Here is a 13,856-nt window from a genome sequence, read left to right as displayed (position 1 = left end):
GGTGCTGGGGATAGAGCCCAGGACTCGGTGCTGGCACCAAACGGGGTCCTGTCCCCGTGTCCCCCATCCCACCCCGTCCGTCCGTCCCCGAAAAACGGATCCCTTTAGTCCAGCTGCCAAGATGGGCTGGCTCTGGCTTGTGGGGTGCGGTGGGGAGGGACAGCACGGAGCTGTGGGGTTGCATCCCACCCTCACCCCCCTGTCCTCGCCCAGGGTCCCGCTGGGGGCTCTCCACTTTGCTGCAATGAGTTTGCAGGTCTCAGCTCCCCTGGCAGCGGGTGACATCTCATCTGCCTGAGCGTGTCCCCACGGGCCCAAGAAACTTCTCTGTTCTTTCCCCTCCCTCCGTCGCAGGTGGGGCCCCGAGGGCCCGTGGCTGTTCTAGGCTGGGCCGCTCTAAGGGTCAGGGAGTTTATTACTTCTCCCGGCTGCGAAGAGCATGACTCGAGACAAAAAAAAAAAAGTGTATTTATATTGTCCCTTTAGCACCCACCCTGCCCTACACACACACGCATGCAGAAGACTCGCAATGTGAGAAATGATTTAATGATTTAAATAGTAATCACCGAGGCCGGAGGGATGCCGTGCTCCACCCAGGATAAAGGGAGTTAAAAAAAAAAAACAGGGTAGAAAAAAAAAATAATAAAAAAAGAATAAAAAAAGTCAAGCTGCCTCGGGAAGCATGGCAGGGAGCCGGGGTCCGGCACCGCAGGACGGGGGTGCTGGCGCAGGCAGGGGACGGCGAGGGGAGGTGCGGCGGCGTGGGAGAAGCCTGCGGGGCCGCCTCCCCCGGCCACGCGCTGCCCAGCGGACGGGAAAGCTTGCGGACGTGGCCTCGGGCGGCGGCGATGGCTGGTGGCTGGGCTATGCCGGACCAGCGGTCTTTCTGGGGGGCCACCAGCGATGCGAAGGAGGTTCTACGAGCCCTTCGCCCACCAGTCACTTGTCTTCGTCGTCGCTCCCGCTGAACTGGTAGGTGAAGAAGCCGACGGACTCCTGGGCGAGCTTGGAGAGGTGGATGACGCCCGTGATGACCAGCGCGGCGAGCAGCAGCGGCAGCACCACGCTCCCGGCCGTGGCCAGGGCGTTGTAGCACCTGGCCTTGGAGCTGAAGCGCCGAGCGGCTTCCACGTCCCCAGCCACCTTCCGGTCCCGCGCCTGCAACAGCCGAGAGACGGGGCAGCGGCGCCCGGGCCGCGCCCAGCTGCCTGCCCGCGCCTCCTCCCGGCCTGGCTGCGCGGCTTCGGCGCCTCGCACCCGCGGTTCAGCGCCACGCCGGCTCCCCGCCGGCCGGGAGGGTGGCCGTCCCTCCGCCCCAGCCTGCCCGGCGCCTCGGCGCGCTTCTCCTCCCGCTTTCCTTACCGTTGGGTTTTTCCTTTCTGCTTCTTTCGGCGCCTGCCCTGGCTTTCCCCCCTCTCTCCACCCCGGTCCCGTCCAGCTGGGGCTGCTCCTGCCGGAGGGCAGGTGGAGGGGCCGGGGGCATCCCGGCCCCCCAGCGCCTTCCAGGAAGACGCAGCCGGTCCCCTGGCCGGGGGGCTGTGGTTACCTAGGGGGGTCTCACAGCCTCATCAGTGGGTGGCAGGAAAAGCGTGGGGGCTCTGCTCCCCCACCCCAGCCCTCCCAGGCAGTTATGTCAGATGCTCCGCGCCTCCTCGGGGCGTCCGTCCCGGGGCGTCAGCAAGGGCGGGCTGCCGGCTGCCCGCGGCGCTGCGTCTCCCATCCCCTACCTTGACGGAGAAGGCGAGCGCCACGAAGCCGAGACAGCAGAAGTTCATGTAGATGGTGTTGAAGACGGACCAGATGAGGTGGTCGCGGGGCGGCCGGGAGCCGAGGGCGGTGGGAGACGGCTCCCGCTTGTGGGAGGGCGCGGGCAGGGGGTCTTCCCGCGGGTAGGAGGTGTCCATGGCCACGGAGAGGGGCCGCCCGCCGCGCTCCTGCTCCGCCAGCCCGGCCGCAGAGCGGGACAGGGCGGCCCCTTTATATAGTCCTGGCCCATGGCACGGCCTCGTCTCCTCTATATATAAACCCGAGAAATTACAGCCCTCCCCGGGCTGTGGTTATCAGGCACGCTGGGCTGGGAGCTAGGAGAAACAAGCTCGGTTTTGCGAGCCTGCGGGCTTTTTATATCCAGCCTTCCTCCCGCGATGAGGAGCACAGATGGCTCCAGCGTGACCGAGGGAGAGGCTGCGCGCTCGGGGAGGACCGTCGGGATGGAACCATGGGATGACTTTGAAACCAAGCAACCGTCACCCCGAGGGGCCGATACGAGACAGACCCTCGGCGCCAGGATCTTTCGCTGCGCTGGCTCGCGCCCAGCGCAGCCCAGTCCCTCCGGGGGGGTGGGAAGGCCCCTCACTCACAGCACGTTGGGGCCACTGGATGCATTAAATGGGAACCTAATGCTGAAGTGCGGAAGGGCTACTTCTGGCAAAGCTCTGTGGGGTTTCCGGGAAGCGGGAGGTGACGGGGCTGCGTGGCGGGATGGGGTCTGTACGGCCGGAGAAGCACGGAGATTTTGACTCCTCCTGCCACGTCTGACCCTCTAGGACCAGCCGCGGGCGGGCTGGAAGGGCTCCGCACAGCGGCGAGCGGCGCCGGGGGCAGAGCCGCCGGGCCGGCGGGCAGCACGTGCCGGCGGCAGCGGGAGGAAGCACCTTCCTGAGGCCGTGCGAGGACCCTCTTCGCCTCCCCCTCGGTGAATAAGGTGACAGGCGAGGGGTTTGGCAAGACAAGCTTTGTTTGTGGCAACGGGGGCCCAGGCACGCCGCAGCTCGTCGGATGCGGGGCGGCCCCGCGGCTCCCTGCCAAGGCGCGCAAGCGAGGAAGAGACGTGGGCCGCCCCGCGCCCCAGCTGGGCCCAGCCGCCCCCTCCCAGGCGCTGGCCCGGGGGGACGCCCGGGGGTGCCGGCAGCGGGGGACAGGGCGTCGCTCTCTTTCCCCCTGCGCCACGTGCCCGAAGCGGAGACACGGGGACATTTTGGGAGGAGGAGGAAGGGGGAGGGGGAGGAGAAGCACCCCATGGAGCGGCAGCGAGCAGCGGTCAGGTGGTGGTGGCCTGGATGACGATGATGATGGTGATGATGGCCACCACGGTGAGGGCCAGCAGCAGGGAGCAGATGATGTTCAACACCTTGGCACGGGCCCCGTGGCGCCGGGCACCCTCCAGATCCCCCAGCACCTTGCAGTCACGTGCTTGTGGGGGCGAATGGGGGGCTCGGCCGGGATGGGGGGGGTGCGAGGTGGTGATGGGGCCTCGGGGACGTGGTGCCCCGGGGCAGGGGGTGAAGCCACTGGGTGCTGCCCGCTACCCCCGCCGCAGCCCCGGCTCTCGGGGTGGGCAGGCTCGGGTGGTGGCTGGGGAGGGGGGTCCCAGGTCGAGCTGGGGCTGGGGGTCCTGGAGTGTGTGTGTGGGTCTTCTGGCCGGGGAAGGGTCCGGATCGGGCTGGGTCGGGGGGAGTGTATCGGGGGGGAGGTCTCAGCGCGGGCATGGTGCCGGAGGGAGCTGGGGTGGGGGGCCCCGGGAGGAGCTGGCTGGGGGGCCGGGCCGGGGGTCCCGGGGCAGCCTGGCCGGTTCGAGGGGACGAAGCCGGGCTGGAACGGGGGTGGCGGGTGGGGGTCCCTGGACCGCCCCCCCCCCCCTTGATGGAGAAGACGAGGGCGGGGAAGCAGAGGCAGCCCAGGTAGGCGATCCCGTAGCCCAGCAGGACGTTGAAGAGGGTCCCGAGCACGTAGTCCCAGGGCTGCCCGCCGGGGCCGGCGGCGGGGGCCGCCCCCCGCCCGGGGGGCTGCAGCGGGATGGACATCTCCGCCTGCCGGGGCTTCATGGCCGGGCCGAGCCGGGAGCGCCGGGGCGGCAGCGCCGGGGAAATGAAGCCGAGCCCGCCCCGGGAGGGGGGGACGCACCGGCCCGCACCGCCCCCAGCGCCGGCCCGGGGCCCCGGCGCGGGCGGAGGACGGCCCCCCGCCCCCCGCGCTGGGTGGCACTGCCACCCAGGGCACGGTGACCCGTGTCCCTGCACCCCACCCAGCGTAAGCTGCCGGCTGTGGGGCAGCTTGGGGGGCTCAAGGGGGCTTGGGGGGCGCAAAAACCAAATCGCGCCTCCGGGGGGCAGCTCCCTTGGCAGCGACGGGCCCGGGCTTGGCGGGGGGTCTCAGGGCCCCCTCCCCGCCGCGGCTGCCCCCACCCCCGGCAGGGAGCGCGGGCGGGAGGAGGCGCAGAAATGGGCCGGGGGGCGGGGGGGTGTTTAAATTTAGCGAACGGCACCAAGGTGGCACCCCCTTTCCAAGCCCCTCTCCTGCCGCTCTTCCTCGCTCAGCCCTGCCTCCCCTCCCGTCTGAGTTACGGGGTACCCCCACGCCCCCGCGGGGGGTGCCTGGGGGGAAGAACGCCTCCCAGAGCCCGAAAGGTCGGTATTTCCAAGGAGAAGGGTGGGGAAGGACCTTTATTTGCCGCGAGCTCACCCCATGCGTTCATGCTGGAGAGGGTCATCTCAGGGTGCCGGAGGACACCCCCGTGTCCGGCGGGAGTGGGGAGGAAGGTCTCCTGCGAGCCGCGTGTCTCCCCCAGGAGCGAGGCGGGGGGGGGTCAGATGAGCGGGGAGGAAAAATGAGGCTCCGGCGCCGCTGCTCCTGCGTGGGACGGGGTCGGAGGCGGCTGCCTCACCGCGGGCTGCTGTAGAGGATGACCAGCAGCACGATGAAGACGATGGCACACAGGGTGCTCAGGCAGAGCGCGGCGATGTTCAGGTGCTTGGCCGTCGTCCCGTAGCTGCCGGCACCTGCCGGGTCCCGGGCGATTTTCCTGTCCCTGGCCTGCGGATCGGGAGAGGGAGGCGGTGGCGGCGATGGGCCGAGGGGACGTTCCGGTCTCCCTCGCCGCCGAGCAGCAGGCCTCGCCGAAGCCTGGCGCTGGGATCCACCAGGCTCGGCCGCACCCCCACGAATCCCACCCCGACGCGGCGGACACGGAGCTCGCGGCAGCCTGAAAGCTCTTTCTTAATGGCTTATTAAAAGCCATTACGCTTGGCAACGCGCTGCCCGGTCCTCCTGGGGGCCGGGGCAGCAGCGCGGGAGGGGAGAGCCGGGGCGTCTGGTGGGGAGCGCCCGGGCGGCACTTGCCGCAGTGCCGGCGGGTGCTGGCACGCACGTCTCTGCGGTTATCGGCGTGCCCGTTAAAAAATTATTCACTTCCAGGGTAATGGAGGAAAAAAGTGCCGGGAGCAGCTATTTCTTATCTCAGGTAGGGGCGAAGCCTCGCGGCGGCTTCGGGAGTGCCGCGGGCGGCAGCCGGCTGCCCGCCGTGTCCCCGCGCTGGGGGATGGGTCGGGGCTCGCTTGAGTCCACGGGAGGAGGGTCGGAGCCGCCGCGCTGCCCGGGTCCCCCTTGCCCGAAGCGGGGTGGGCGGCCCTCGAGCGGCGGCTTTGCCGGGGCCGTTGGGTGTGGAGCGGCGCGGTGGGGCTGGACGTGGCAGGACGGAGCGGGAGGACGTCTCGTGGGGGGAAGGATGGGGAGCGAGTGGGGACTGGGCTGGGCTGGGATTCGGGGGGGTGGGACAAGACGGGGCAGGAAGAGAGGGGCTTCGGGAGCCCGGGCATGGGGGCAGGCAGCAGGGGGGACCCCCGAGCGGGGCAGGGGGGCGGCGGGATGGGGGGGGACTTTCCCCTCACCTTAATGGAGAAGATGAGCGCGATGAAGCCCAGGCAGAAGGGGTTGCAGAAGATGGTGTTGAAGAAGGACCAGAGCACGAAGTCCTGGGGGCTGGGGACAGGCTCCGGCGGCGCAAAGGAGGTGACGGTGGGGCCGAAGGCGGTGGCCGGGGAGCCAGCCCCGTTCCTGCCGTAGGGCTGCATGTTGATGCTGACGGACTGGGGGAAGCTCTCCATGGCTGCCCGGCGCCGGCGGGGAGCAGGGGCACGGGCAGCCGGGCCAGTTATAGGCGAGAGGAAGGGTTTGCCCGGGTGGGGCCGCCCCGCCTGACACCACGCACGCAGCGGGGCGGGCGCGCCGGGCCTCTCCGGCACGGGCCGCGGCGAGGAGCGGGCTCCCGGGGCGGGCGGGGGGCTTAGGGCCGGCTGTGGAGAGCGCCGCAGCCCCGGGCACGCTCTGGGGGCAGGCGGAGGGGGATGCCCGTGGGGCGGGCGATGCCGTGGGGCGGCCACCTCGCCTCTTCCTCTTTGCTTTTTGCCCTCTCAGGCTGATAAGTGGTTTCTGCCCTGGGCAGGTCCGGGCAGAGCCGTGCCGTTGCGGTTACTCGGTCGCAGCAGGGACACATGTCACAGGAGGACAGCGGGGACGGGCCACGGGGGGGCAGCCACCAGCCCCCCGAAACCCCCTCCCCGGCTGCAAAGCACCGCTGAGGGTTCGATCCCCATCCGCGGGGGCTAAAGCCAGCGGCGGCGGGGGTCACCCAGCCGCCGGGTTTGCATGTTGGGTTTCGAGGGTTTTCTCTTCCCTTTGGTTTTGGCGTCCATGATGAGGTCTCGCAGCCGTGGTACGGTCTTGCGGCTGCCGAAAAAAAACGTTGATGGGTGGAAAAAGAAAGAAGAAAGCTTCAAGAAAGCAGCAGGAAGGTAAAACCCATCTGAATCAAAAAACCAGCGAGGCACAGAGCGACAAATGACGCGGGTGTTGGCAACAGCAGCATCCTTCCCGCTCGGCGGCCGCGCCTGGAGGCCCAGCGAGAGGCCGACGGAGGGAAACCCAGCCCAGATACTTTTCTGAGAAATGGGTGCTTCCCCGCGCAGGAAGAGTGGAGGTGACAATTCAGCAGTCGTTGCCGGAAGCGGGGAGGCTGGCGGGGATGGGCAAGGGGATGGATGGAGGAGGGCGAGGGCTCGGGCGGGGTTCAGGGGCGGGTTTGCACTCCGGCCCCAGCGCCGGATGTACGGCGCTGCTGAAAACCTGCTTGCAGGAGCCCGGTGGGGGGTTTCCCATTTTGGGGTGCCGGGGTCCCTCCATGGGGCACCATCTGCTCCTCCGGCTCGCGCAGAGGCGAAGGGACCCGCGGCGCCGGGATGCCGGCCGGGGGCAGCCGGCAGCCGCGAGGGCCGAGCGCAGCCGCTTCGTTCCTTGTCCGTCGTTCCCGAGCGTCCTGCTGGGGGTCCCGTTTCCCGCAAACCCTCGGCACAAGCGGGATCGCGGACCCACGCTCGGCGCCAACCGCCCACCGAAACGCTGCCCGAAATTCCCACCTCCCCGCCGGCTTTTCCAGCTTTGCCGTTTATTTGCCCTTGCGCCTGCAGGAACGAGGCGCTGGAAAGTGGCGGTTCAGCGCCCGGGGGTGCTCCTGGGCGGGGCCGGGCAGAGTTAAGGGGACGCGGGGCGCGGCGGCTTCCAGGGCGAGCGCCGGAGGGAGGGTGCGGGAGAGCGAACCGCGGGGGTGCTGGGTGGCTTTTGCCCGCCTGGAGGGGAGGGTCTGCGAGGCGCGTGCGGGACCCTCGGGTCGGCGGGAGGCTTGTTGGGCCGGGCCGAGGGCGGCTCGCCGGGGTTCCCGGCTCGCCGAGGGCCGGCACGGGCGCGGCTGCTCGCTCGGCGCTCGCTTCTGGCAGCGTGGCCGGGAGTTCCGAGGGCGCGGTGGCCGCTTGCCAGCAGCCGGGGGCCATCGCGGCAAGAGCGGCAACCGGCAGCGCGTGTCCGCGCAGCACCGCTGCCCCGCCCCTGGCTGGGTTTGCCCCTGGAAAGGGCCTTCGCTCTGCTCGCTTTCGGAGCCGCCCCTGTGCCCGCTGTCCCGCCCGGCTCCCTCCCGGCACCCGCCAGCACCCGGCGCCGAGCGGCATCCCCGCGCCGAAGAGCCCCGGCCGCGCTTCGGGGAGGCGCGGGAGGGTTTTGGGGCGGCGTGGAGGGGGAGGGCCTGCTTCTCTCTCTCCGACTCCATCCCGTTCCCGACGGGGATATCGGACCGGGACCGCCACGGTGGATTTTTGGCGGCAGAGCATCCCCTAGGAAGATGTGCCCCAGGATTTTTTGATGGAGGATGGAGGAGGGAGGGAAGAGCTTCTGGGGGTGCACGGTGAGCCCACACGCCTCCGCCAGCCCAGGTGGGCATCAAACCCCCCCGGGGCAGGGATGTGCCGCGAGGGATTTGGGCAGAACAAGGCTGGATCCCGCTCCTGCCGGGGTCACCGAGAAAGCAGGAAGAAGAAGGCGTGGGAAGGAGGGCACGATGCAGCACAGCGCCGGCGCGCTGCCAGCCCCGCGCACAATGGACGCGGCCGTTGCCAGCGCTGTACGGAAGCGGCGCTGCCGAGAGCCCGAAAGGTCGGGGCGACGTTTTCGAACCAGGAGTTCGCCGCCCGTTGAAAAGGCTGCTCGACCCCGGCAGCTGGATGGGGACGTCTGATCCGGTGCCCTGCCGGCGGGCACGTCGGCAGCCGGCGAGCGGGCAGGCAGCGGGCAGCCCTGTTCCGACCGGGAGCACATGCTGCTTTGCTCTTACGGGAAGCGGCGGAGGAATAAATGATTCACCGGGAGGCCTGTGCCAGGGATCCTGCAACAAATAACCGTTGTGCTTTGCGGGCGGGATTTCTGACATCTTACTCATGAGCGCGGCTTCTTGGCGGATGCCCGATGTTCTTGGGGAGAGGAGAGGGAAAAAAAAGGCTTTTCTTCCCACCCTCGCGGGGCCCCAGCCCCGAGGACCTGCGCTGGCCGAGGGCGAGGAGCACGAAGGCTCCCAGCGAGCTGGGAGAGGGGAAGCGGGGCCGACCGCAAACGCGGGGCTCTGCCACATGGGCTCCAGCCGGGACTTGTCACGGGGTCCTGCCCGGGCCACTTCGGCTGGCACCGCCGCCGGGCAGCCGCGTGCCGCATGCCGGCAGCCCCGAGGCGCGAGGATGACCGTCGGCTTCTCAGCCGGCCCCGACATCGAGGCGGCGGGGACGGCCGGCGCCAGGGCTTGATGCTGAAAAACTTTGGAGAGGAGGAGAGGGGGGTCGCCGCCTCGCTTCACCCCAAAAGCAGCCCTGCCTGGCCGGCACGCCCGGCGCCCGGTGCCGCCCCATCTCTCAGGGTGAGCGGTACGGCTTTCTCCTGCAGCGAGGCAATTTGGGACGGAGCCGCACCACCCACAGCTTCCCCTTCCCTCTGGAAGCCTCCCCTCGGCCCCCGCTGCCCCGCGTGGCTGCAGGGCCATGTTCGAGCTCACCTTGCTCAAGCCCTTTGCGCAGCCCCCCCCCTTCAAAAATCAAGCTTACCCTCAGCTGCGCTTGCTGCTGGCCCCCTCCCGAGGGTCGGGGAGGATGGGGGTGCGCCTGGTGGCACCCCAGCAAAGACGAGGTGCTGCCCGCACCCTTGGGGCGAGCCTCGCGAGCGCTTCGCATCCCCTATGGCTGCCTTTTCCCCACGAGCACCCAGGCTGACCGAGCCTGGCGCATCCCGCAGCGTCACCCCTGTGGTGCTCCGTGCCACGGGACAATTCCCGTCTCCAGGCACTTCCCGAGGGCGGACGCCATTTCTCAGCCGGCCGAGCTGGCATGGGGGCACCCCGAACCACCCCCTGCCAAAATGAAACCGAGCCGGGGCAAAAGTGAAAGTAACCTTTATTTGAACCATGTTTTCTCCGAACGAGGCACCTCTGCTTAGGGTTATTCTTGGAGGCACTTGGGGCTACACAACCAGAGCGAAGCGGCAAGCAGAAAAGCACACTCTTCCCTCTGCTCCAGCCAGGGTTTGGGTGCCCGGCTCCTGCCAGAGGAGAGGTGTCTCCAGGCTCTTCCAGGGAGGCCAACGCGGGCGGCCGTCAGACAGGGCTCCGCGGGGGCTTTGAGCAGAGAGGGAAGTGAGGCAGGACCCCAGCGGGCGCGGGGGGGCCACGTGGAGGACATCCCTCCCCACTCCGAAGGGGTGACGGCGGGTCCCGGCAGACAGGGGGGGATGCTCTGCCCGTGGAGCATGGGAAGGGCTAAGTGGGGCCGAGGAAGGGGCGATGCTCCAGCTCGTGGTTGAAGAGGTTCTTCAGGGTAAGGATGCCGCTAGTGATGAGGGCGACGATGAGGATGACGAGGAAGATGTTGAGCACCATGGCGGTGATGTTCAGGTACTTGGCGGTGGAGCCGTAGCTGAGTGCCTCGCTGTAGTTGCCCAGGACTTTGCAGTCCCTGGACTGGGGGGAGGCAGAGGGGAGAGTCTGTGGGGCTGGGGGAGCCAGCGGGGGGGGACGCCCCAGGGTGCTCCAGGCTGCGGCCGGGTGGGAGCGATGCTGGGGGGGGCCGTGCGAGCCCGAGATGCCTCCCTGGCTGAGCCTCCCCAGAACGCCAGGGCTGCCCCGGGGTGCCGACGGCCCCAAAGCCCTGCCTCCTCCAGAGCTTCCTGCCAGGGTCCGGGCTCCACGGGGGTCCGTGGCGTGGGGGCTCACTGGGTGCCCTGGGGTTTGGGGCTTCGTGAGGTCCATGGGGCTCCTGGCTTGGGGTCTCCAGGGGGTGCTTTGGGTACCCCAGGGTTGGGGTTCTGTGGTCTCCATGGGTTTCTCTGGGGTTGGGGGGGTCTGTGGGGTCCACGTATCTCCCCGCGCTTGGAGGGTCTGTGGGCTCTATGGGGGGGCTTCTTCGGGGTCCGTGGGGCACCCCGGCACGGGGGGTCTGTGGGGTCACAGGACTCCCTGACTTTGGGGGGGTTCCATGGGTCTCCCGGGGTCGGAGGCTCAGTGGGGTCCCCGCGGCCGCGGCCCCGCCCCGTCGCGCAGGCAACGCCCGGGCTCCCCGCGCCCCCCTCGCGGCGGTGGGACCCCCCCGCGGCCGTGGGACCCCCACCTTCACGGAGAAGACGAGCGCCAGGAAGCCCAGGCAGCAGACGTTGGCGTACAGCGCGGTGCAGAGGGACCAGGCCAGGTGGTCGCGGGGCGGGGGCGGCGGCGGCGGCTCCGGCTCCACCGGCACGACGGCGCTGCGGGGCAGCCCCTCCATGCCCAGATCCTCGGCCAGCGGCTCGTAGGGCGGCAGCGCCGGCCCCAGCGAGCGAGGCGGCTCCATCCCGCCGGGTCGCGGCTGCGGCGGGCGGGGGCGGAGCGGGGGGGCGGCCGCCCGCGGGGGTTTCGTTTCTCCGAGGCCGGGCCGGGCCGGGGCGGGTCGGGGCCGCCCCGGCCGAGTGCCCCGTCGCGGGGAGAAGCCCGGGGAGCTCGCCGCGCCCCGCTCTCGCGCGGCGAGGGAGACCCCGCCCGGCCCCCCCGGCCCGCTTGCCCTGTTCCCCCTCTCCTTGGCCCCCTCGCTGCCCCCCTCTTTCCTCGCCCCCCTCTTTCCTTGTCCCCTCTTCGCCCCTTTGTTCCCTGTCCCTTTCTCTGTCCCTTTCTTTGCCCCCGTCTGTCTTCGTTCTGCTCTTTCCCTGTCCCCTTCTTCGCCCACTTCTTTGCCCCTTTCTTTGTCCCCTTCTTTGTCCCCTTCCTTCCTTGTCTGCTTCTCTGCCCCCTTCTTTTCCTTTGCTCCCCTCTTTGCCCCCCCTTTTTTTACCCCTTCTTTCTTTACCCCATTCTTCCCCCTTATTTCTTTGCCCCTTCTCTCCTTGTCTCCTTCTTTACCCCCTTCCCTCCCCCTTTTTCTTCATCCCCTTCTTTGCCGCCTTTTTCTTTATTCCCTTCTTTACCTCCTTTTCCCCCCTCCTTTCTTTGCCCCGTTCTCCCCCCCTTTCTTCTTTCCTTGTCCCTTTCTTCACCCCCTGCCTTCCCCCTTTTTCTTTGCCCCCTTCTTTCCTTGCCCCTTCTGCTGTCCCCACCTTTGTCCCCTCCCAGGGCGGCCATCTGGGGTCAACTGTGAACATTTTGGGGCACTTGGTGAGGAACCCCAAAATAAGGTCCCCGCCACACGGCGCTGGGAACCCCCCTTCCCTCCCCGCTCTCGGCCCAAACCCCAGCTCCCCGCTGCCAGCAGTTGGGATTTTTGGTGCATGCAAGCGGTCGAGGCCGATGGGACGCAACTTCGTGGCCCCTGAACTGTCTCGCTCCGTCGAGGAGAAAGGCTTTTGGTGGAAGAACAGCTCTCTTAGTTTTTTCTTCCCAGAAACCTCGTCAAGGCAGGGCTGAGCGTACCGCTGGCACGGGGAGGCAGGGTGTCGTGCGAAGGGCTTGGGCTTGTGCCGCCTGTGAAATCCCCCAAATCCCGCAGGAGGGGCGGAGGGCGGCTCCGGGCAGCAGCGGCGCGGGCTGCGGCTGGCAGTGAGCTGGTCCCCACTGGCCCTGTTGCCTCTAAGGCAGCACTTCGTAGGGTGCGGGCAGCCAGGAGCGAGCCCACTCTTGCGGAGGGACCCCAGCCCGGCTCCGTCTCCGTCCCCCACAAATATGGGGTGAGGCTGGAGGGTGGTGCTTGTTGGGGGCATGGTTTGGGGCCCGTGAAAAGCCCCGTGCCGGCTCCCTGCAGTCCTCGAGGGCACCCCCGCCCCCCGCAAAAATCCCCTTCCCTAGTTATACCAACCAGTCTTTATAGTCTGAGAGTGCATTGACCCTGTTAATGTATCTGAATTCACATTGTACGCTGCAACATAGGAGGTAATAAAATTCTACTGGCGACTCTGGGGTTGTTCACGTTCAAATAAAACAAACTAAAGGGCAGCCTGGCCCTGGAAATAACAGACTTTGCTTCTCAGAAGCCTCAAGCTGTCCAGGAAGGGTAAAGGATGGGACAACCAACCCCGGGACAACCCCAGCATGCCAGCCCCTCCAATGTGTCTTTGAAACCTTCCCAGCATCGTCTGGCGTCACAGATTGGTGACTCTGGCAAGGCTGACCCCAGGGACGCCCAGATCAATGGACAAGCAGCAAGAATGCTGCAAAACCAGGGCTGCTCTGCAAAAGCTTGGCTGTGGTCAGCGGTGGGTAGCGTGGGTGCTGGTGATCAGTCAAGTCATCTTGTACCTGAACGACCGAAGGTAACGGCACATTCGGGGTGCCCCGGTTTGGCTGGGACACGGCACATGCATGAGTATTTGCTCATGTCATTCTGTAATTTCTGTCCCTCCCTGGTTGGCACAGGCCAGTCATGAATTTTTTGGGACATCCCGCCAGCATCCCCCAACCTCACAGGCCCCCAGCGAGCCGCTGGCGGGGCGGCAGGAGGCTGAACTCGGGCCCCTGGCCACAGGCTGGGCCAACAGCCGTGCCCCAACCCCTGCCCCCTTCGCTGGAGAGGTGCAGAACCGGGGGAAATAACAGCTTGATGTCCTTGGCCGCACGTCTTCCACCTCCGCTGGGCGAGCCTTGTGCGGAGATGCCCATGCCCTTCGTCCCAGCTTCCTCCTCCTCCTCCCGGCTGGGGCAGCGCTGCCCGCTGCGGGGCTCGGTGCGGGTTCGGCTCCTAACGAGGCCCGAGCCCCCCGCTCTGCCGCTTTCCCCGACTGTTTGTCTAAATTGGGCTTAATTACGAGCTAATTAACCTTCCACATCCGCAAGGGAGCCGAGTGCGGGGAAATGCACTGGTGCCCTCTAGTCTCCGCAGCTGTGAATGTATTTTTTTTCCTTAATAACTGATTTCTTGCGGTTTTGTCCCAGCCCCGAGCTGCAGCGAGGAGGAGCTGCTGCCTCAACTTGCGGAGCGGGAAAGGAGGGAAAAAAAAAAAATCCGATGTTTTCGCCACCGCGCTACGGAGGGAAAAACCAGCCGGTGCAGCGAAGTGAATTGTGGCCGGTCTCAGCCTGGCTGAACACGGGTGGCCCGGGGGTGCAGGGCCGTGGCCCCGAGGAGCAGCCCTGGCGAGCGGCTCCTTCAAGGCGGCGCGGCCCGTGACCTCCCGGCACCCCGGGGATCCCTGCACCCAGCGAGGGGGGTCAGGGGGATCCCTGCACCCCGGGGATCCCTGCACCCAGCGAGGGGGGTCAGGGGGATCCCTGCACCCCGGGGATCCCTGCACCCAGCGAGGGGGGTCAGGGGGATCCCTGC

The 13,856-nt window shown here is 67.9% G+C and overlaps 4 protein-coding genes across 4 annotated transcripts; all 4 read right to left on the bottom strand.

Annotated features, from left to right (window-relative positions):
- Positions 1 to 36: 36 nt before the first annotated feature.
- LOC309405365 (interferon-induced transmembrane protein 5-like) lies at positions 37 to 1,904 on the bottom strand (the record flags this gene model as incomplete). Its single annotated transcript, XM_082000135.1, has 2 exons — positions 37 to 1,158; positions 1,728 to 1,904. 2 exons carry the CDS (start codon positions 1,902 to 1,904, stop codon positions 940 to 942), a joined length of 396 nt encoding a protein of 131 aa, XP_081856261.1. The 3' UTR covers positions 37 to 939.
- A 1,136-nt stretch (positions 1,905 to 3,040) lies between these two features.
- LOC309405473 (interferon-induced transmembrane protein 5-like) lies at positions 3,041 to 3,956 on the bottom strand (the record flags this gene model as incomplete). The annotated part of the gene is made up of 2 exons (XM_082000242.1): positions 3,626 to 3,956; positions 3,041 to 3,192 (listed from the first exon to the last, which is right to left on the bottom strand). Exons 1-2 carry the CDS (start codon positions 3,822 to 3,824, stop codon positions 3,041 to 3,043), a joined length of 351 nt encoding a protein of 116 aa, XP_081856368.1. The 5' UTR covers positions 3,825 to 3,956.
- A 703-nt stretch (positions 3,957 to 4,659) lies between these two features.
- LOC309405472 (interferon-induced transmembrane protein 1-like) lies at positions 4,660 to 6,225 on the bottom strand (the record flags this gene model as incomplete). The annotated part of the gene is made up of 2 exons (XM_082000241.1): positions 5,667 to 6,225; positions 4,660 to 4,812 (listed from the first exon to the last, which is right to left on the bottom strand). Exons 1-2 carry the CDS (start codon positions 5,880 to 5,882, stop codon positions 4,660 to 4,662), a joined length of 369 nt encoding a protein of 122 aa, XP_081856367.1. The 5' UTR covers positions 5,883 to 6,225.
- A 3,673-nt stretch (positions 6,226 to 9,898) lies between these two features.
- LOC309405471 (dispanin subfamily A member 2b-like) lies at positions 9,899 to 10,964 on the bottom strand (the record flags this gene model as incomplete). Its single annotated transcript, XM_082000240.1, has 2 exons — positions 9,899 to 10,099; positions 10,746 to 10,964. 2 exons carry the CDS (start codon positions 10,962 to 10,964, stop codon positions 9,899 to 9,901), a joined length of 420 nt encoding a protein of 139 aa, XP_081856366.1.
- Positions 10,965 to 13,856: the final 2,892 nt, after the last annotated feature.

Source organism: Phaethon aethereus (assembly GCF_964289735.1).
Source record: "Phaethon aethereus genome assembly, chromosome: 5".
In the NCBI taxonomy this organism is placed as follows: Eukaryota; Metazoa; Chordata; class Aves; order Phaethontiformes; family Phaethontidae; genus Phaethon; species Phaethon aethereus.
This window is presented reverse-complemented; position numbering and strand designations above follow the sequence as displayed.